The 20,234-nt window shown below is 36.4% G+C and overlaps 2 protein-coding genes, 1 long non-coding RNA gene and 1 pseudogene across 22 annotated transcripts; 2 read left to right on the forward strand and 2 right to left on the reverse strand.

Moving 5' to 3' along the window:
- Nucleotides 1-665: 665 nt before the first annotated feature.
- On the forward strand, nt 666-7,198 carry LOC140014919 (proline--tRNA ligase, chloroplastic/mitochondrial-like). Of its 17 annotated transcripts, XM_072066608.1 has the most exons (12): nt 671-1,259; nt 1,358-1,445; nt 1,820-1,888; nt 2,381-2,481; nt 3,239-3,376; nt 4,164-4,248; nt 4,949-5,046; nt 5,206-5,260; nt 5,450-5,510; nt 5,581-5,643; nt 5,743-5,799; nt 6,093-7,198. In XM_072066608.1, exons 2-6 carry the CDS (start codon nt 1,430-1,432, stop codon nt 4,176-4,178), a joined length of 339 nt encoding a protein of 112 aa, XP_071922709.1. In that variant the 5' UTR covers nt 671-1,259; nt 1,358-1,429; the 3' UTR covers nt 4,179-4,248; nt 4,949-5,046; nt 5,206-5,260; nt 5,450-5,510; nt 5,581-5,643; nt 5,743-5,799; nt 6,093-7,198. The 17 variants fall into 17 exon arrangements, 16 of the variants coding, with proteins under 16 accessions (XP_071922704.1, XP_071922710.1, XP_071922709.1 ...); XM_072066604.1 differs by having other exon boundaries at nt 5,206-5,643; nt 6,093-6,168; nt 6,854-7,198; XM_072066597.1 differs by having other exon boundaries at nt 5,206-5,799; nt 6,093-6,168; nt 6,854-7,198.
- A 2,770-nt stretch (nt 7,199-9,968) lies between these two features.
- LOC113712775 (uncharacterized) lies at nt 9,969-11,064 on the reverse strand. Of its 2 annotated transcripts, none has more exons than XR_003453345.2 (2): nt 10,733-11,064; nt 9,969-10,176 (listed from the first exon to the last, which is right to left on the reverse strand). It is a non-coding gene; the product is annotated as an uncharacterized lncRNA (long non-coding RNA). The 2 variants fall into 2 exon arrangements; XR_011821692.1 differs by having other exon boundaries at nt 10,445-11,064.
- Nucleotides 11,065-11,220: 156 nt separating this feature from the next.
- On the forward strand, nt 11,221-15,454 carry LOC113712774 (cytochrome P450 CYP82D47). Of its 3 annotated transcripts, none has more exons than XM_027236338.2 (3): nt 11,221-11,627; nt 13,046-13,974; nt 14,615-15,454. In XM_027236338.2, exons 2-3 carry the CDS (start codon nt 13,168-13,170, stop codon nt 15,236-15,238), a joined length of 1,431 nt encoding a protein of 476 aa, XP_027092139.1. In that variant the 5' UTR covers nt 11,221-11,627; nt 13,046-13,167; the 3' UTR covers nt 15,239-15,454. The 3 variants fall into 3 exon arrangements, with proteins under 3 accessions (XP_027092139.1, XP_027092140.1, XP_027092136.1); XM_027236339.2 differs by lacking the exon at nt 11,221-11,627 and adding an exon at nt 11,970-12,438; XM_027236335.2 differs by lacking the exon at nt 11,221-11,627 and having other exon boundaries at nt 12,454-13,974.
- Nucleotides 15,455-16,091: 637 nt separating this feature from the next.
- Nucleotides 16,092-17,036, reverse strand: LOC113711229 (uncharacterized; annotated as a pseudogene).
- Nucleotides 17,037-20,234: the final 3,198 nt, after the last annotated feature.

Consider the following 20,234-nt stretch of genomic DNA (forward strand, 5'->3'; position numbering starts at 1 on the left):
TAAAAGCACGTTGCCCGTGCGGTTGTGCAGAATCTCGAGTCTGGACGTCCTTGTGTGTGGTTTGTTGTGCATCATATTATCAATTTCCTTCTTAATTCCGATAAAGAAAGACATTTATTTATTTTACATAACTTGTCACAGATGTTGTACGAGGAGACTGTGCAGAACTCCATTCACCATCTAGCATCCTTTCCTTCCTTTACTATTGGTCGTCATAAAACAAACCAACAAAAAAATGGAAGAAAAAATCGTCATCAAAGCACTTCGGACGAACCAAATTAGAAGAAATAATGACGATTTTTTTATCCCAAGAGACAATTAAGTGATTTTGGATTTGATTTTAGGTTGATAATGACTTGTGTGGTTATTCTTTAACCATATAGACTAAGGACGGAAGCCCGGTGTCCACGTCGGCGTGGTCGTCCTCCGCGTGGCGCCTGGTGATTCGTTTGTTTTATGGTGCTAACTTTTTTCCCTTAGCCTTTCCTTCCGTTTGTTGATGTGGTGGCCCGGTTCCTGGTCAAACAGTCACGCAGTTGTTTCGTAAATCGTAATGTCTTGTCTTCTTCTCTTTGTTGGGCTGGGAGGTTTGTTGATATTACGGTTTTAGCCCTTTGGTCTGCAGCTATTTACATCCCGACCTTTTGTTGTATTTTTGAGTTCTTTTGTTCTTTGAGGGGTGTGTTGGTAATGTAATGTTTTGTCACATCCAGTCTGCTTAGCCAGGAGTTCTGCCTCTGCGGTTCTGCTGAAACGAGCAACTGCTCCACCAAGTCTACCCATTTCAGTTCCAGGCGTCCTCACTGGGAGATTGGTGGCGAGTTTGGTCGCCTTCACTTCATCTTCAATTCTTCTCTTCTATTCCCCTTCGTTTCTTGCTTCTTCCTCTGTTGTCAGAGAGCAAGTGAGCTGAGGGGAGTGGTTGTACCTTTGCAGAGCACCGATTGTGGTCTATCTTCTTTGTCATTCATTTTCTTTTCCTTTTTTTTTTCTCTTTGCCCTTTTCCAAACCACACGATTTTTCTTTTGGTCGCTGGCTTTAGTCTTATCTTTTGAGCTTCCGCACATTCTCTCCCCCCATTTTTTCCCTCTCTTCTGTCTCTTCTCTTCAGAAACTGATGGTCCATTACAAAAAACTCAAATCAGGTGAAATACAAGCCGAAAAGAAGAAAAGCCTAAATCCATGGAAGCTTATAACAGTAATGAAGATTTCGCAGTAGGATGCATAATTTTCAAGCCACAAAAGATTCTGCTATCAGGTATTTCGAATTAATTTTTTTTTAAAATTTCTGACCAAGTTGTGGATTTGGACTATTTTGTGATTATTGCGGTTGATTTTATAAGTAGCATTTTTTAGGCAAGCTGAGTTGGAGGCTGAAGGATTTGGGATTAGTGTTACAGCTGAAGCTCAGAGCTCAGAGCATTTTTTATGCTCTGTTCAAAACGTAGGTTTTTATGTTTGTCATTTCTTTATTACTGTTTCTTGATCTTCTATTAGCGGTTTGGCTTTCTCAATATAATTTTTCGGTATATTTTATGTAGTTTTTTCTTTCCTCTTGTTCTAATTGAAAATATTGGTTCTTTGCAGTCTTGACTTGTTATTTCTATTTTGTGATAAATAAGTTCTGGTAATGCTAGTGTTGTTATGACATCCAATTGTTGACAAAGAGCAGATTTTTGCATGAACTAAATGGTATGTTATTTCAAAAATTAACTGTTGTTATACAACTCCAAGGGTTTATCGTAAAAAAGAAATCTTTACTAATCAAAATAATTGTTTCTAATGAAAGATTTTTGCGTTTGTTCTTTTATCCGCCAGATCCAGGTTCTTTATTCTTCGGATCCAGTCTAAGATGTGCAGCAGCACAGAAAATCACATCAATTGAAGGTTGGTTTGTGGCTCGAGGATTACAACCATCAAAGTCTTCATCTTTTTTTTTTCCTTCTCTGATTTCTGTTCCTCCTCTGATTTTTGCACCATTGAGGGTTGGGGCTTGGTAAACACTCCCCTTCCCCATCCCTCCATCTCTTCTCTCATCAAATTTGCCGGCCGGCCAATATTTCTTCCATACCTCTCCGATTTTCTACATAATTTTTTCTCAAAAAATTAATCTCAATAACAGCCACAGATGGCCTTCAATTTTCTGGCTTTTTTTTCGATTTTCTTGGGATGATATGAGCTACAAATTACTTGTAAATTTACCCAGCTTTTCTCTGTTCTTCCAATGGTCTCTATTTGCTTAATAATTAATAAAGCTTGGTTGGTAATTCTGTTTCAATGCTTTTTTTTTCTCGGACGATGAGTTCTGCTTGTTTTGTGTCAAACTTGAGATCTTTGATGTCTCTTTTTGTAATTTTATTATGGATCTTTGTCTGACAGGCTTTGGAAGAACTGGACGTTTGGTTGCTAGAGTTATCTTGCAGAGGGATGATGTAGAACTTGTTGCTATTAATGATCCATTTATCACCACTGATTACATGGTAAGTTCAACAACCACTTGTTATTGCAGTTAATTATGAGTCAAGATTGAATTTTTACGCGATTCTTCTTTAGGAATTAGGAGATCTGTAAAAGTTAGTCCCTTTGACAGTAAAAAAAGTGTAATTGTTGATCGAGTTATGGTCTAGATCTGTAGTTATGTGCTTTTCTGAACTGTGTGATCTTTTGCCATGCACAAATTGTAGACATATATGTTCAAGTATGATACTATCCATGGACAATGGAAACATCATGAAACACCAGTCAAAGTCTTTAGACTTGGGTACGGTGTTTCCTAAACTTAGTTTAGTCTGTGTAATTTGGTCGGAAGATTTGATTATTTTGGCCAAAAAAGTTATGCATTAAGTGGTTTTCTGGTGTATGTTTCAGGAACCCCGAAAAGATCCCTTGGGGTGTTCTTCTTTTTATATTTTAAAAACAGAATGTTTCTGACCTTGTTGCTTCGTTTCTCCAGTTGATTGCTTGTATGCAAGTTAAAAAGTTGACTGTTATCATTTTGTGCTGTGTATTGAGAAAACTTTTGTTTTACCATTTTACCTTTTGTGTAATTTTCTATAAGTTGTGCAATTGGTGTAATTGACGATGATGCTAAAATTTATTGAGCTTTTTTCATTGCTGAACACTTTTGCAAAATATCCTATCAGATATAGTTGTTTTGCATCAATTTTTTGCTGTTCTATTTTTGGTATTTGAAATATGAAAGGTGCAATTCCCTAAACAGTCTATCTGTTTGTTTAGTTTACGGATGAAAATGGACAGCGGCAACATGTGTGGCAGACATCATGGGCTATTAGTACGCGATTTGTTGGAGGTATTATCATGACTCATGGGGATGATACTGGCTTAATGCTTCCACCTAAGCTGGCACCTGTACAGGTATTCAAAAAGGTCTTCTACTGGTTGTTTGTTTTATTTCTCTGATACTAATGTTTGCCTGTGATCTGTTTTATGTTAGCCTTTGCTTGTTTTGCTTTTAGCGTTAGCAGTTTATGTGACTTTGTACTGGTCTTGAGTGCTAACTGTGATTTATCAAATGCCTGAGTTGGACTTTAACTTTTTCAAATCTTTGTTGCACAAGAGCTTCTCTATTTATTAATTTTTCATATTCATTACATACATGCAGAGAAGAATCTTCTTCTAACAGAGACTGATTAATTGTTTCTAAGCGTACTGCTTGTTTTTGGTTGTTTTACTGATTAATTGTTTCTACGCTCCTTGGTATGCCTGATTGGCTGATTCCTCGTGATTTCATTTATTTGTTATTTTTTGGGGGATTTTTTTGGTCATGGTGAATTGGATGTAAGTTTTTTTTATGGTTTTGATGAATTAGAGCCTGATGTGTTTAATTACTTTTAGATCCGTGTCTTTTCTTTTCTTTTGATTGTAATAGTCGAATTCGGATCTTTGCGAATAAGATTGCTGTGATTTTGCTCTGCTGTATATTTATGTGTGGATTCATATGCACTGCCAGTTTTTTGTCTGTTGCCGTGTATGATATTTAGGAGACAGATGGACTAGCATGGAAGACTACTGTGTTGGAATGCGAGATTGATTTTTGACATCATTATATTTGCTGATTTGAAGTGATTTTGAGCTGTTCTTGTTAGGGAAGATGTAAAGAAGTTTTTTTTTCTGTTTTCTTTTCCCCGTGATGAATTTGTAGGTGTGGGCACTGTAAGAAGCCTGCTCCAGAGTACGAGAAGCTAAGTGCGAATTTCAAGAAAGCTAAATCTATTTTGATTGGAAAGGTTAGCTCTTCTGCTCTTTTATGATCCATTGACCCTTTCAAATATGGTAGGAAAAGTCTCATTTTTACTCTAGGTTCATAGTGTTGCTATATCAATTAGAACATTTCCCATGGGTTATTAAGTAGTTTAGCTAAAGTCTCATTTTTACTCTAAAGCTTGTAACTTCTGGGAATGTTACTATTGCATTGCTGTAGAGAGCTCAGATATGATGCAATATTCATGGCTTTTGCCATGCTATTGTGGTGGGTTTGTTTTAATGAATTTTGTAGTTGTACATTATTAAGGGTTTTGCCATTTTATGAATCATCTATCTTTTTGTTTTTTTCTGATCACTTTAGGAGTTGTCATCCTTGGAAGTTTCATTAATATAGAGCAAGATGCTATGGCAAAACTCTCTCAGACAACCTATACAGTTATTTCATGTTAAAAAAGTGCTTACATTTTTCTTTTCATCCTTGCAAACTAGATATGCTCTATTTGATTTCCATCACTAAAATCTTGAGAAAATGGAACCTGAGGTCCATCGCTATCTGGTTGCTTGTTGGCATCAACATCAGTTTAACTTTCTTAACTGTTGTGAATCTTCTATTTTGCATCTGATTTAATTTCAATACTTAAAAGATTAATCAATGTTTTCGCTGTGAATTATAACAAAAATAAGTTTAGGTTTTGAACTTTTATCAAATTGTATCTGTTGTAGGTGGACTGCAATGAGCATAAGAGCCTTTGTAGCAAATATGGTGTTTCTGGTTGCCCGACCGTCCAATGGCTTCCAAAAGGTTCTTTGGAGCCCAAAAAGTGAGTATATGTGAAATATTGGAGTTTTCAAAGGGTCTTTGTTTTTTTTACTTGCAATGTTGAAATGATATCTGTCTTGATGTTGACTCTATGTAAATATAACTTCCATGCCTTGAGTTCATACAATTGTATTCCTCATGAATTTATTTTTATTCTCAGATATGAAGGTGCACGATCTGCAGAAGCCTTGCTAAGTTTGTGAACAGTGGAGAAGGTAATGTTATTGGCTAGCTGGCTTGTATTTTGTGGTCCATAAGTGTAATCCATGTTAACAAGTTTGGTAGATTTACATTAAACCATATTTGGGTAAAAGTGTTGAATAATCCACGAGGTTGTTAAAATCCAATCCATACCACTATTTCTTTAATTCTTTCTTCTATTTCGATTTTTCCCTTACCAAAAGGTCTATCTACAATGGATTATTTCCGGTTATGATAGCACTGAAGGCTACGATTAAGAGACAGGTTAGTTTTTGATTTGCTTCTTATGTGGTTTTAATTCTTTTTTCTGTTACTAACCCTGAATTGCTACCAGTGATGACAAAGAAACTGTTCAGCGTAATTTTAATGGTGGCCAAAGTAGCCAGCTTAAGAAGTTGTATGAATTCAGCCTTATTCTTTTAACTCCGATTAAATATCAGCACCTTGGCCATGTGATTTTCTTGTTTTATTCTTTATTGTTTGTTTCACGGGATAGGTACCCCTCGATTACCTTGAAGCTGGTGCTAATATCGTAATATCTGCATCATATCAGGTTATATGGCTGTCTTTTTAAATTTTTCCATTTTTTGGGCCTTCCTAAAGATATCGTTTAATTATTATTGAAAGAATTTATCATGAAGTTGAAGCTTTTGATTTGTCTTGTTTGTCATTGCTATAAAATGATGGAAACCAAATTTGTCTTGAAATATTTCAATCTTTGAAAATTTAATGTAATTTTCTTCTTCTTAAATTTAGTTATGCGGATGATGTATTTCAAACACTTCCAAATTTAGTTATGTGCATTAAGTAGATCTTAATATCCTTTATTCTGATGTCTCTCTGTAGCTTGGGATTGCTATGGTTGAACGGGCACTTAGGCACTCTTTTTGCAATACCGACTAGAATGCTTTAAGATTGTAAGGTACGTAAGCTCGGTGTCTTGCTTGCCTAAGGACAAGAAGAGACGTGTAGCTTGCATATCTTTGCTTTTTGTCTTCCTTTTATCTTTTGATTTCCTTCTCTTACTCTGCATGAGTTTTTATTAGTTAAAGGTAAAAAGTAAAAACCATGGCGGGTTCATTGTAATGTTATTTTTTTCTTTCTTTGTATAAAGTTATTGATTACTCTTATTTGGAAAATGGATTTCCTTGTTCAGAAAAGAGAATTGCTTTTATATTGCTTTGATATTGATGATTCATTTGGAAGCTAAATAACTCAATTTTTTTTGTAAACTATTGGTTGCATTTTCTGGAACCTATTGGAACCTTTGATATTGAAGATTCCTTTGAAAGCTAAGTAACTCAATTTATTTGGAACCTTTTGGTTGTGGTTTTTGAGCTTCAATCAACTCAAAGCAAGGACTGTTCTTTTCTCTTTTTTTTTTTTGGCTCTTTTATTTTTCTACAAAAGTGATTTAAATGCCTACTTTTTTGCTCTTTTTTTTCATCGGCTATTCTGTTTTTCTGCAAAAGATGTTCTTATCCTCCTGAACTTCTTGAATTTATTGCATGAGAAAATAATTCAAACTTCTTAGCTCGATCAAGCATTGATCTATAGGTCGACACAAGTAATGTTTAGTAAATTGAAATTGTCTTTATTCTATTTAGGTTGTGGTCTTCAGCTCATTTTCTTTTTCTATGCCTGAAGTTACAGCAAAAGTAGAGAGTTGAACAGTGTGAAAATTCTACAGAACCTGCCTACTTTGCAACGGTTGCTATATGGTCTTATTGGATGTTGGGAAATTTTCCTGCTAATAATTAGTCTACTTTTGATCTTATTAGTCAGTTATTCTCTGTCCGTTTTCATAGCTGCTCTTTTAAAGACTTCGGAATGTCTAAGAGCCATAGGCAATTAACACTAAGAAACTTGTTAGAATTCTTAGTTTTATGGGGCAGCTATTCACAATTATGTAATTCAATTTTTGGTACATTTTGTCTTGGCACTTTTGCTTCTGTTTACGAGTTCATAATATTTTTTTATTTATTTAGTCAAGTAGGATTTTGTGAAGGTTAAATTTAGAACATGACTCCAGAACCTGTCACCAATAAATACAAGAAATTGAATTTTTTCAGGATAGTGTGGATAAAGGTACAATTAAAGGAAAAGTAATTTTACTATAAGTAAGAGTAGTAGCAATGGTCTAACAATTGATTGGCCTATTTACTTATTTGATAATTCCTTTGTAATATTTGTTTTTTATTTGAGTTCTGTCATTTTAATCTGAATCATGTGTTTCTCGAATTATCAAGTGTTTGGTTTCAAAAATTTATCAACTATTAGATAGCATCATCCTTAATTTTCATAATAAAATGTGAAGCTTTGATTGTAACATACGAAAGTTAAATTCATAGTTGATTTTGGCACATACAAAGTCCATGGTGACAAAGTACATTATCACACTCGTATAAATGCAAGTCGCATACCAATTGAGGATTGATATTGCTTGTATATATGCATCATAGCTATCAACTCCCTAAATAATTAATGCAAAACTAATTTTTAATTTAATATCATTACGCAAAATTGCATTTATACATTGACACCCTTTTAACTCATATGATTCCCATAATAATATCTTTTTCTTTTTTTTATAGAAATAATGCAAACTTAGTAGACATAATTGAACAAATAACTTATATAATCTCACACCGCGCAAATGCGCGGTGTCATCCTCCTAGTTTGTTACTACATTTCTAGTGAACCTAAGCAACCCAAGGAAGGTTAAGGGTGAGCTGGCCAAAACAATATATGGTGCTGGTGCACATTTAAATATGCATAGATTCTTGGCTTCTTTGTTTTTTTTCTTCTTGGCGGATCTTGGAACTGCCGTTGCCCCTACTTATTGGTTCTTACCTTGCTGTTGCTCTCGATGTTTGGGCAAGGGTCGCAGACTCGCATGTGGTGGTCTGCCCGGTCATTCATGTACAGTGAAACTGACATTGACATTGACAGTCACGTGAATCACGTAAATGCTTGAATGTGATGTACCACCTCCCCAAGTTCACGAGAATGCAACAAGGCCACTTGCTATAAAATAAAGCCTTGAAATTGGCACTTGTTCAAGGGTAATTTGAAAACTTAGGCCATGTTTTACAGCAATTTTCTAAAGAAAAATTGCTATATTTTACGTAAACATATTTTTCAATCATTTTTTAAAATCATATATATCAAATCACTATAATAATTTTTCTACAAAAAATCTATAAAAATGCAATCCAAACAAAGCCTTATTTGTCCACTATTAAACAGTTAATTATCATGATTGCGAAAAGATAATGCATTGACAAAGTTAAAATAAAATACCCTTCAAAATAAATTAGTTGATGATTAGCCCAGCTAGGTAGGGATTATTAGTTAATTAAGGTATTCTGTTTAAGTCAGAAATTTAAATTTCATCTTTTTTTAAGATAATCGATAGCGATTTTTCACTTATTCTTTAATTATTCGAATCCGTGACTCATCGATTACAGATAAAAAAGATTTGAATCTCATCATTAAATACGTGGGGACATGATCCTTCTCGCTTTATATTAGTACTAGATTTTTAGCCCTGATGCCATGCATCAGGTAGCTAAGACTCGTTATTTTTCTATTATGTTTGTGTGTTTTTTTTTCTTTGTTAGATATAGTAGTCATGTAGTTGAGTGTGTGTTGTTTTTCTAATTACACAGATAAACATGACAGTGGCAATGACAATGGCAACCAATTCTATCATCTACCAGTGGCAATGACAGACCGTATGCATGTGTAAATTTAAAAGGAAAAATTATTAAATTTTTTTAGTAATTGTTGGAGATTTTTTTCTTTTTTAAAAATATGAATGAAAAAATTGTGTTTTTCTTCTTTTTTCTTTTATAGGATGTTGTTGATTTTTTTTTTTTGTGTCAAATATCAACTTCAATATATAGATATAGGAAGTTGTTGATGGTTGTTGCTTTATTGGAAGTTTTGTTAGGTCGAAAAATGGGTGTGCATTTGTGTGTGTTTATTTTAGGGAGATGCCGGTACCATTTCGCACTTTATTTAGAGGGTAAAATAAGAATTATTAAAAATTATACAAAAAGTTTACACCAACCCCTCCTCTCTCTCCCTTTATATATAGTACATAGATATGGTATATATGCTATACATAAAAGAAGAGGAGGGAGTGGGTGTTAACTATTTAAGTCATTTTTTATGGTTCCTAATTTGCCCTTCAAATAAAATGACAAAACGGCATTACTTTCTTTCTAAAATAAACACACACAAAAACAAACACACACCTCTATTTTTCAATCCTAATAAAATTTGACTTAAGGCAATAACAGCCAACAACTTCCTATTTTGAAAAAAAAAAATACTTTCATTCATATGTCTAAAGAAAGCCTCCACCAACTACCACAAATTTAATAACTTTTAAAATGGACTGTCTGTGCAGTGCTTTCCGGCTAAATTAATAATGAAATCCATTAAATTGACCACTAACACAGCACTTTCATTGCTTGAGTGACACCATTTCAGTAGTTCATTGGTATGGAATATTTTTGCCCAAAAGAATATATAAATTGTTAGCATATTACAGGATAGTTTTGTCCCTCAGGGGTTTGAGTGACACCAAAAAAAAAAATAAAATAAAATAAATTGTTTGTGTGTGTATTGTTCTCCCACATAGGCCAACCTAATGGGAAATAGATTGATATGGGAAATGATAGTTAATAGAAACAAACTGTAAACAAAATGCAGTAAAATTAAAAAGAAGATTTATAGTGGTTCAGCACTAAAATCGACGTCCACTATCCAAAGTCTTTCTTCCTAACTGGAATCTAAGAAGCTAAATTCCTTTGACAATTGTAATGCAAACTGATTGATATAAACCTGCTCAGAGATAACAAAGTGAGTCCCTTCCTTCCATTTGCCTTTCTTCAACAAGTTTCAACTTTTCGAGAATATACTGTTTACAAAAAAAAAATGGTACAAATTGATTAACGGGAAACCAACTGAAATAAATTCCACAAAAAAAAAACATAAACAATTTGATTGTAAAAGGGCAAACAAAGACACAATTTTATGTAAGCAAAGCAGAGGAAGAGGAATGGGAGGGGATTAAGCTCCAAAAACCAAGTCCAACCCATCGCACGAAACAAAAGCTGGTAATACACATAGTTGGTGCTACTGCGCCCGCAGCCGAGTTTGAAGAGGGGGAAGGTTTGAACGACAACCTGCGGTGGGTTTACTAAATTCCCCTTCTTTGAAAACAAGATTGACAGCGGACTCCTAAATCGACAGTTCGCTCACGCTTTTCGTGTTCATGCAGCTATGCAGTGGAAGGGAAGAAGAATGAAAGCTAAGAAGACGCGGACTTCTAGATCGATAGTTCACTCATGCTTTTCGTGTTCACGCAGCTATGCAGTAGAAGGGAAGAAGAATGAAAGCTAAGAAAAAATTGCTAAGAAGAATGAAAGCTGAGAATGAAAGCTAAGAATAATGACCGCGCACCGCCCACTGACCGCTAAGAATCGGTGAGTGCCAATATTGTGAGCAGAAATTTCTGGCTAGCAAAATCGTCCCCCACCGCCCACTGACCGCTAGGAATCGGTGACTGCCAAAATTGTGAGCAGAAAGTTGCTGACCGAGAATGAGAGAAATTGCTGACCGCCACTGGCCAGAGAAAGCTAAGAAGAAGAATGAGGAATTGAAGCGGTGCTCCCAAGACCAAGAACAGGCCAAGAATGAGAAGAAAAGCATGAGAGCCACGTGGATGAGAAGAAAGGAATGAGAGCCACGCAGACAAAGGAAATTCCAGCGCAGCCACTACCACCGAATGACAAAGGACCAAAACGCTCCTAAAGCCACAAAAATAGGACCAAAACGCCCCTCAAAGCCACAAGAATCACGCGATAACCGGCTCATCCTTCACTGTTCACAAAGGCTATCGACGCTTTATATATGTAAGATATTGTTTATAACAATGTGGGTTAAGTTGATTGTAATCTTGAAATATCTTTCAAGATAAGGAAAAATAATTGGCCACTTGTTGGCTAATAGTCAAGAACCTCTCTATAATTTAATGTTTCCATGCGGTAGGTGTAAATTAGGCCGAACAGCAAACAGCAAACTAGAATGCTTATATAAATAACTGCTAAATTCCCATCTAGCTCATACTTTCTTCCTCTAGCAACTTCATTCACAAATCTAACTATGGATCTGATCCAATATTTGGTGGCAATTCCAGTGGTTTTGGCTTTATTCCTGTCCTACATACAATGGAAACCAAGGTCACAAATTTCCGATGAAAAGAGAAAATCACCCCCGGAACCAGAAGGTGCCTGGCCAGTCATAGGCCACCCCCTTCAAATGAATCCCAAAATTCATGCATCATAAGAGAAATATGGAGCTTAAAAGGTACATCTCTCATGTTGTAATAATAGCCAAGTTATGGTTTTTTTGTTTGACAAAATCATGCCCCTAGATATACAAAAAGTTGAAAAACGAAGTTATTGTAGGAGAATAATTAGTTGGAATCGAGAAAAGGAGCCAAGGTCTTGTTTGAATTGCAATTTTCTGGAGTTTTTATAGAAAATATATTGTAGCGATTGATATATGTGAGGAAAAAAGATAATTGGGATATGTGTACACGAAAAATATAGAAATATTTTGGTGAAAACTAACTTTCCAAACAAGGTCTAAGTTTTTAATATCATCTCCCTAGATATACATCTCTCACTTGAAATATTGTTCTATCAAAATTTGAATTACTTTAGTTTTGCACCCTATATTTTTGCATATTTCCATTATCCCAAGAGACAATTAAGTGATTTTGGATTTGATTTTAGGTTGATCATGACATGTGTGGTTATTCTTTTATTACTACATTTCTAGTGAACCTAAGCAACCCAAGGAAGGATAAGGGTGAGCGGGCCAAAACAATATATGGTGCACATTTAAATATGTATAGATTCTTGGGTTCTTTGTTTTTTCCTTCTTGGCGAATCTTGGTACTGCCATTGCCCCTAATTATTGGTTCTTTCCTGTCTGTTGCTCCCGATGCTTGGGCAAGGGTCGCAGACTCGCCTGTGGTGGTCTGCCCATTGACATTGACAGTCACGTGAATCACTTAAACGCATGAATGTGACGTAACACCTCCCCAAGTTCCCGGAATCGCAACAAGACCACTTGCTATAAAATAAAGCCTTGAAATTAGTACTTGTTCAAGGTAATTCGAAAACTTATTTATTCACTATTAAACAGTTAATGATCATGATTGCGAAAAGATAATGCATTGACAAAGTTAAAATAAAATACCCTTCAAAATAAATCAGTTGATGATTAACCCAGCTAGGCAGCTAGGCAGGGATTATCAGTTAATTAAGGTATTCTGTTTAAGTCAGAAATTTAAATTTCATCTTTTTTAAAATAATCGATAGTGATTTTTCACTTATTCTTTAATGATTCGAATCCATGACTCATCGATTATAGATAAAAAAGGTTTAAATCTCATCATTAAATAAGTAGGGACATGATCCTTCTCGCCTTATATTAATATGTTGTTTATAACAATGTGGGTTAAGTTGATTGTAATCTTGAAATTTCTTTCAAGATAAGGAAAAGTAATTGGCCACTTGTAGGCTAATGGTCAAGAACCTCTCTTTAATAGAATGTTTCCATGGGGTAGGTGTAAATTAGGCCGAACAGCAAACAGCAAACTAGAATGCTTATATAAATAACTGCTAAATTCCCATCTAGCTCATACTTTCTTCCTCTAGCAACTTCATTCACAAATCTAACTATGGATCTAATCCAATATTTGGTGGCAATTCCAGTGGTTTTGGCTTTATTCCTGTCCTACATACAGTGGAAACCAAGGTCACAAATTTCCGATGAAAAGAGAAAATCACCCCCGGAACCAGAAGGTGCCTGGCCAGTCATAGGCCACCTCCTTCAAATGAATCCCAAAATTCATGTAGCAGAGACCTTAGCAGCCATGGCTGATAAGAATGGCCCTGTCTTCAGCATTCGGCTTGGAATGTTGCCAGTTCTGGTGGTGAACAACTGGGAATCAGTCAAAGAATGCTTCACTACAAATGATAAGGCCTTTGCCTCGCGGCCACCTTCAAGTTTCGCCAAATATCTTTGCTACGACTATGCAGCATTTGGTATTGCACCTTATGGTCGATACTGGCGCGACGTGCGGAAGATGGTTTTGCGGGAACTGCTTTCGACTCAAAGGCTTGAGAAGCTGAAGCAGGTCCGAATATCTGAGGTGCAAACTAGCATCAAAGAAATATTCTTGAATATTAGTGAGGTCAACAAGCACGGTAATGAAATAAAAGCTCCAGCTAGAGTGGATCTTGGTGATGTGTTTGAGAAATTAACTTTGAATATTGTCCTGAGGAAAATTGCTGGGGGCAGATACACAGACAGCGACGTTGGCAAAGAAAGAGATTCTGAATTCAGAAGAGTTCTTAAGGAATTTGAAGCTTTTGCAAGGGTACTTGTTGTCTCGGACATTATTCCCTTCCGATTCTTGAAATGGCTCGATCCTCAAGGGAATATCAAGTCGATGAAGCGTTTGGCTAAAGAGCTTGACAAGTATATGCAGATTTGGGTGGATGAACATAAGGAGGGAAGGATGAAAAATAGTGGCGATGGTGATGATGAGCTAGGCTTCATAGATGTGTTGCTTTCAACAATTAAAGACGAGTCCATCTGCGGGTTCTCCAAGGAGGTTGTGATAAAGTCCACAATATTGGTAAGCCACTCTTGTACATGCATCTTTTGGACTGTAAACAATACCATTTATGGAAATTATTTTGCAAAATCATATGCTTGTATCTTATACCATATTAAAATCTGGAACATAATTCAGTGTTTGACAACTAAAATTGAACTGGCTCCCTCCCTAAAAGTTACTATTCCCTTAGTCTCCTTTTTATCATGTTGGCTAGCTAGTGTCACATCTAATTGCTTGCGAATGACAGTAACTACATCCCAAGAAATCCTAACCTTTAATTGACATCAATATAGATGCAAATTGTATGGAAGGTCATTTCAAATAAGAGTGGTTTGAAATAAACGCAATATTGATTTCCAGAAACCATTATTCTTTTTCTTTTCTAGAAGGTGTACATCCAATAGTAGTAGGAGTTGGGTTTCATGGAGCAAAACCTAAAATCTTATATTGCCATAAATTGTCCACCCTAGTTTCTTTCTCGTAGAACTTCTCCCTTTTCTGATATTCTAAGCGCGCTCCACAACTAATTAGGACAAGTTAAAAAAAAATCAAAACTCAAAACTCTTCAGCTAATCTATTCTTAGTGTATAACTAATCTTTGCCAGAAATTTCTATTTGTTACTTTTCATTGTTATTATTATTATTTTTTTGCTTGCAGGTGCTTATTGTAGCAGGAACTAGTACCACATCAAGGGCGTTGAGCTGGGTTATCTCCCTACTACTGAACCATAGGCACGTTTTGCAAAAAGCCCAGGAAGAGATTGACTCTTTTGTTGGTAAAGAAAGATGGGTAGAAGAATCTGATATCAAGAATTTAGTCTACCTACAGGCCATTGTCAAAGAGACAATGCGACTACATCCACCAGCACCTGTACCTATGCCACGCCAAGCCGACGAAGACTGTAACGTAGCTGGCTACTTCATTCCTAAAGGCACCCAATTATATGTCAACGTATGGAAAATTCAGCGCGACCCGAGAATATGGCCGGAGCCTGAAAAATTTTTTCCAGAGAGATTCTTGAGTGGTGACCAAGCTGGCGCGCAGCTTGATTTCTCCAGTCAAAACTTTGAGTTGAACCCTTTTGGTAATGGCCGACGAATTTGTCCAGGAATGTCATTTGCATTGCAGGTGATGCACTTGACGCTGGCTCGGCTACTCCAGGCTTTCGACATCTCCAGGGTTTCAGATTTGCCAGTAGATACGGCCGGATATGAAGGTAAAGCCCCTCCATTGGAGGCACTGATGATGCCCCGCCTGCCAAATCTTGATCTTTATGGATAGTGGACAATAGATTCCTTGGATGGCGGAAGTTGAGTCTACACCTGTGACATCAGGGCAAAGTTGCTGCATTGTTTCAATTTTAGTGCGCTCATTGACTGAGAATAATTATGACGTACTATAGGTGGTTAAATTTGATAAAAGAATGGGGACTCAGTAGGGTTGTATTGCCATTATAATATTTTTATATATTGAGAAGCTGCTCTTTTATTTCGCGTACATTCTTTCCAATAAAGTTGCACACTAGCTTTTAATATGTATATATACACACACACTCCAAAAACGATCATTCAGACTAAGTCATCATGTGATGATCGAATTAACATTTGATATGAAAACTATTACTCCCTAATGAATGTAACAAGCTATTTTCAGTGTATCCCACACACAAGACCAATTTGCTTTGTTCGATTCCAACTAATTTAAATTCTAATACACTTCTCACTAATTCTTTTTAGAGGACAAATTACATGAGGATGTTGGCTTTTTTTCTTTTTTAAACTAGTAAACATGAGTAGTTGGTTTAACCTTTTCTCTTTTCGTTTGTAACTAATACAAAACTTTCTAGAGCTAGCACTTAAACATTTGAGCAAATTATCCATTTGGCCCTTGAACTTTTAGTTTAAGTAAAATTAAGCTCTCTAACTTATTTTAGTCAACTTTCAGCCCTCAAACTTGTAAAATTGGGAATCCGTGACCCTTTTACCTAGTTTATCCAGTTTTGCAACCAAAAAACCAAATCACACGAATGGCAATATGCTTTAAAGGAGGGCATTTTCGTCTGTATATTCTAAGCAAAAAATGAACAGCTCTATCTTCTTCCCTTTCCCTAACCCAACCTGCCATCGACGGAAGATCAGCCTCCAAGAACCCCAAGACTTACAAATACTACAGTAATGCCATCATTCAGAGATTCAGGGACAACCCTCCTCCCCCCCCAACAAAAAAAATCACTTTTTTCGAAGTCCGCAAGACCATCGTTGGAGACGTCGGCTCCATTCGCGGGGTTTTTGATTTCTTGGAGGTCTGGGGTTTGATTAATTACTCTCCCTCTTCTTCTTCTTCCTCTTCTAATAAGGCTGCCGCTGCCCCCCCAACAACTCTCCCACAATGACAGCAAGGACTCCTCCTCCTCCGCCACCAAATCTGCTAAATTCAAGGAGGAAGCATACTCCTCAATTCCAGCTGTGAACACCACAATCTCAAATTTATTACTCAGGAACTCCAAAAATTCTTCCACAAATGGCCTTTTTAACACGAAGAAATCCACTCTTTCTCCATCTATCACCGGCCTAACTATGAAATCATACCTTTCTAGAGTAGGGCCCGGCTGGAAATGCACCAGAGTCTTGTCCAAATCAAGAAAGACAGTGTTTTTCTCTAGCGAAACGAGTGGTGGAAGTGCAGAACTTTTTTCGTCATCAAATAGAGCTCTTTTGATGCTACTTTTGGGATCTTCAGAACCCTTTTGAAGTAACTGATACCCTCGTTTTCTTGGGCTCTTCTTCTTAATTGGAGTTGAAATGCGTGCTAATTTGGAGAAAATCTTGATGAGGCGGTGGTGGCAAGTGTAAATGGACTTGTTAATCGACGCAAGCACCACTAAAGCAGCGGCGGAGGCATTCTTTACGGGGGATTTTTTCGGTGTTGGTGGCTGTGGTGATGGTGGCGCGGATTTTTTATGGACTTTGTTGGGGTTTTCTTCACAATCTTGGACACCATTTTTGTTGGATTTCGTGGAGAAGATCGAGAAATCAAGACGAAAGGGGAAAAGAAGAGTGGTTAATTGATGCGATTTTTAGTGGGGGAAAGGAGCATATGGGGAAACCAGGAGAGAATAGAGTGGGGAGTTTTAAAAATTTTGCTTAGAGTCGGACTCAATTATCCCCAATTTGCAGAAGCTTAAGAACTCTAGAAATCTGTGCCTGTTTGGTTGGGTAAGGGAAAAGGAAGAAGATGGAGTTGTTCATTTTTGCTTAGAAGATACGGACAAAAATGCCCTTCTTTCCGGTTGCAAAACCGGATAAACTAGGTAAAAGGGCCGCGGGTTTCCAATTTTACAAGTTCAAGGGCTAAAAGTTGACTAAAAATAGTTAGAGGGCTTAATTTTACTTAAACTAAAAGTTCAAGTGCCAAATGGATAATTTGCCCTAAAAATTTTGTTATCATATTACACCAGTGGACAGTAAAACCTAAACCCAACTCTTGTATAATTTTTCTTACCAAAAGCACTCTCTCACATCATGTATATGTCTACATGGTCACTAACGGATGTAAACAGGGTAGGGAGGGTAGTCACTCGTCCAAGATTTTACAAATCTTTTTGTGTAACTTAAATATGTTAAGGTTTTCATCTATGTCCTTATAAAAAATAAGATTTTGCCCTCTCTCCCCCAAGATATGTGTGTGTGTGTGTGCCTTTTTCAAATATTAAATGTTTTCACATATGTCCTAGAAAAAATTAGACTTTCCCTCTTAAACTTTTTACAAATAATAATTTCTATATCTCTCACACACACTTTCATGTGAATATACTCTCTCGCACACATCTCTTTGTCTCTTTGTCTCTCTTTCTCTCTCTCTCACACACACATACACACAATCACTCTCTCACACACACCCACCTGTAATAGCAAACACTTCTTCTCCAATGCACATTTTAAAACATAATGTATTTATTACACAATAAAAACACAAATTTTTTCTTTACAAGAAAAAAAATTTCACACATAAAAATATCCTCACACACTCTCTTTCTCTCCCACACATATAAATTCACTTTTCATATTAGTCTTCGATTCATCACTACTAAAATTAGTATTTTAAAAATTAATTTAACATAATAGTAAAATAAGATTTTGGTATTAAACTTTATAATATGCATAAGATATAATACTTCAATCCGATGGTCAAATTCAACAAATTTGACTTTATGAATTTAGCAAACTTGAATTTCATTATCTAAATTTCAATCTTTAAATGTTAGATTTAAAATTTCAATTTTTTCATACATCCTTAAAGACTTTTTTTTCTCTTCCTGGCTGAAATTTGTAATCTTTAAATTCAAATTGTGTCGAAACCCTACAATTGTATACATTGGGAAGCTGTCACAATAATGCTGTAAGTTATTCTTGCCTTCCTGGTCTTGTTTTTAAGGGTATATTTGATAAAACTAAAATTTGAAAACTGAAATTTAAAATTTAAAGTTTGGATCTAATAAGTTACTGAATTGTTAATTATTAAAATCCTCACATTTGAGAATTTTTTTTTTAATGAGAATCTCTTTTTTTATTAAAAATTTTGGTAGAGTTTTCCCTTATAAATGGACGAAACTCCCTGCCAACAAACCCAATCTCATGAAAATATCCATATGACAGTTATTTAATACAAATTTTTAGCTAAGCTATAGAAATTTTCTACAAAATTAGGAAAATCTAAAGTATCCATGATAATCTCCTCACGGACAGTAGCCGGCAAATAACGAAAGTCATAAAAAACATCCTCTTGCTCCAAATTTGCACCAAGGTTAGCTAGATAATCAGCGGGTTTGTTCGCCTCTCTATAGCAATGGGTTATGTCACGGAAATGATGCTTGAAACTGAGCAATTCATCCACTTCCCGTTGCAGTCTCCAAGGGCAACCATGTGTCCCTTGGAGTATTTGCACCAAGACAAGTGAGTCAGATTTAACATGCAAGTCTTGTAAGTCTCGAGCAACATAGAGCCGCACCCCAAAGAGTATGGCCTTGAGCTCCGCATGTAAACTGGTCAATAAACCAAAAAAATAGGAATAACCAACGATAAATCTCCCTTCCCCATCTTACACAACTCCCCTACCCCCACTAACTCCTGGGTTCCCCTTTGCACAGCCATTCGAATTCAACTTATACCCTGCCTTAGGAGCTGACCATGTAATCGATAAAATAGAAACCCTTCTTTTCAGAGCTACCAATGAAGAGTGAAGAACATCTCAAGAGACGAAAGAACATTTCCAGAAAATTACAATGTAGTAAATCACATAACTGTTGAAATACCTGATCTACCACCTCCGTCCACCCTAACTTCCTTCCATCAAACAGTCCCCTGTTTCTCGCTTTCCATAACTCCCAGCAAACGAGCATAGGTAGTGTATGATAAACGAACTTGAGATACACGTTGTGCCCCTTAAGCAGCCACCCTCGTAACACCACATGTCTCAACGTGGACATCATATCTAAATCTCCTAGGACACCCTCAAATCTATTCCAGACCACCTTAGCTAAATCTCCTATTAAAAATTTGTGATTAACCTCGTCATTTACAGGTTCAGAACAACAATGACACTTAGACGGACCCTGTACCCCAAATCTACGTAGCAGATTCATTAGGGGAAGACGCAAACGTAGTAACCATAATATAAAGAAGGAGATTTTGATAGGAAACACCTTCAGCCACACATGCGAAACCACTCAAGAATAATTAGAAGCCTGCGAAACAAGCGTGTAAACTGAAGAAATCGAGAATGAACCATTCTGCGTTAAAACCCACACCATCCTATCAGAGCTATGAGCGGATGAAGGGGGAATCTTCACAACTTGCCTAACCAACTCAGGCTCTAGAACTTGATTAAGGAGTCGCATATTCCATTGCTCTTGGAAGACAAAATCTGACACAACATGCTCGTGAAAAATTTTCACCTGATGACATATAGCCCCGGTTCCCATCCAATTATCATGCCAGAAATCCATCGATCCCTCACCGATGACCCAGGCAAATATGCTCTTCTGCCAACTGTTGAATCGAACATAACCTTTTTCAAGTGTGAGAAAGCGAATAGCCCTCTTTTGCCAAACAAAGGTGCATCCCTCTACTATATTTTGTTGTTAAAAATTCAACCCATAGGGATCTCCTTTGTCGAAAGTTCCACCAAAACTTAATGGAAAAAGCATCATATACCTTCGCCAAGCTACGAACTCCAATCCATCCTTCTGATGTGGGCGGCACAACTCCCCCCAACTTAA

The sequence above is a fragment of the Coffea arabica genome, chromosome 10e, assembly GCF_036785885.1.
Source record: "Coffea arabica cultivar ET-39 chromosome 10e, Coffea Arabica ET-39 HiFi, whole genome shotgun sequence".
Taxonomy (NCBI): Eukaryota; Viridiplantae; Streptophyta; class Magnoliopsida; order Gentianales; family Rubiaceae; genus Coffea; species Coffea arabica.

Coding starts and splice junctions, on each gene's coding strand:
- LOC140014919 (XM_072066603.1), top strand. Junction 1,889..2,380: donor GAAAATCACATCAATTGAAG/GTTGGTTTGTGG, acceptor TTTGTCTGACAG/GCTTTGGAAGAACTGGACGT. Junction 2,482..3,238: donor TTATCACCACTGATTACATG/GTAAGTTCAACA, acceptor CTGTTTGTTTAG/TTTACGGATGAAAATGGACA.
- LOC113712774 (XM_027236335.2), top strand. CDS start 13,012: ATGGATCTAATCCAATATTTGGTGGCAATTCCAGTGGTTTTGGCTTTA. Junction 13,975..14,614: donor TGATAAAGTCCACAATATTG/GTAAGCCACTCT, acceptor TTTTGCTTGCAG/GTGCTTATTGTAGCAGGAAC.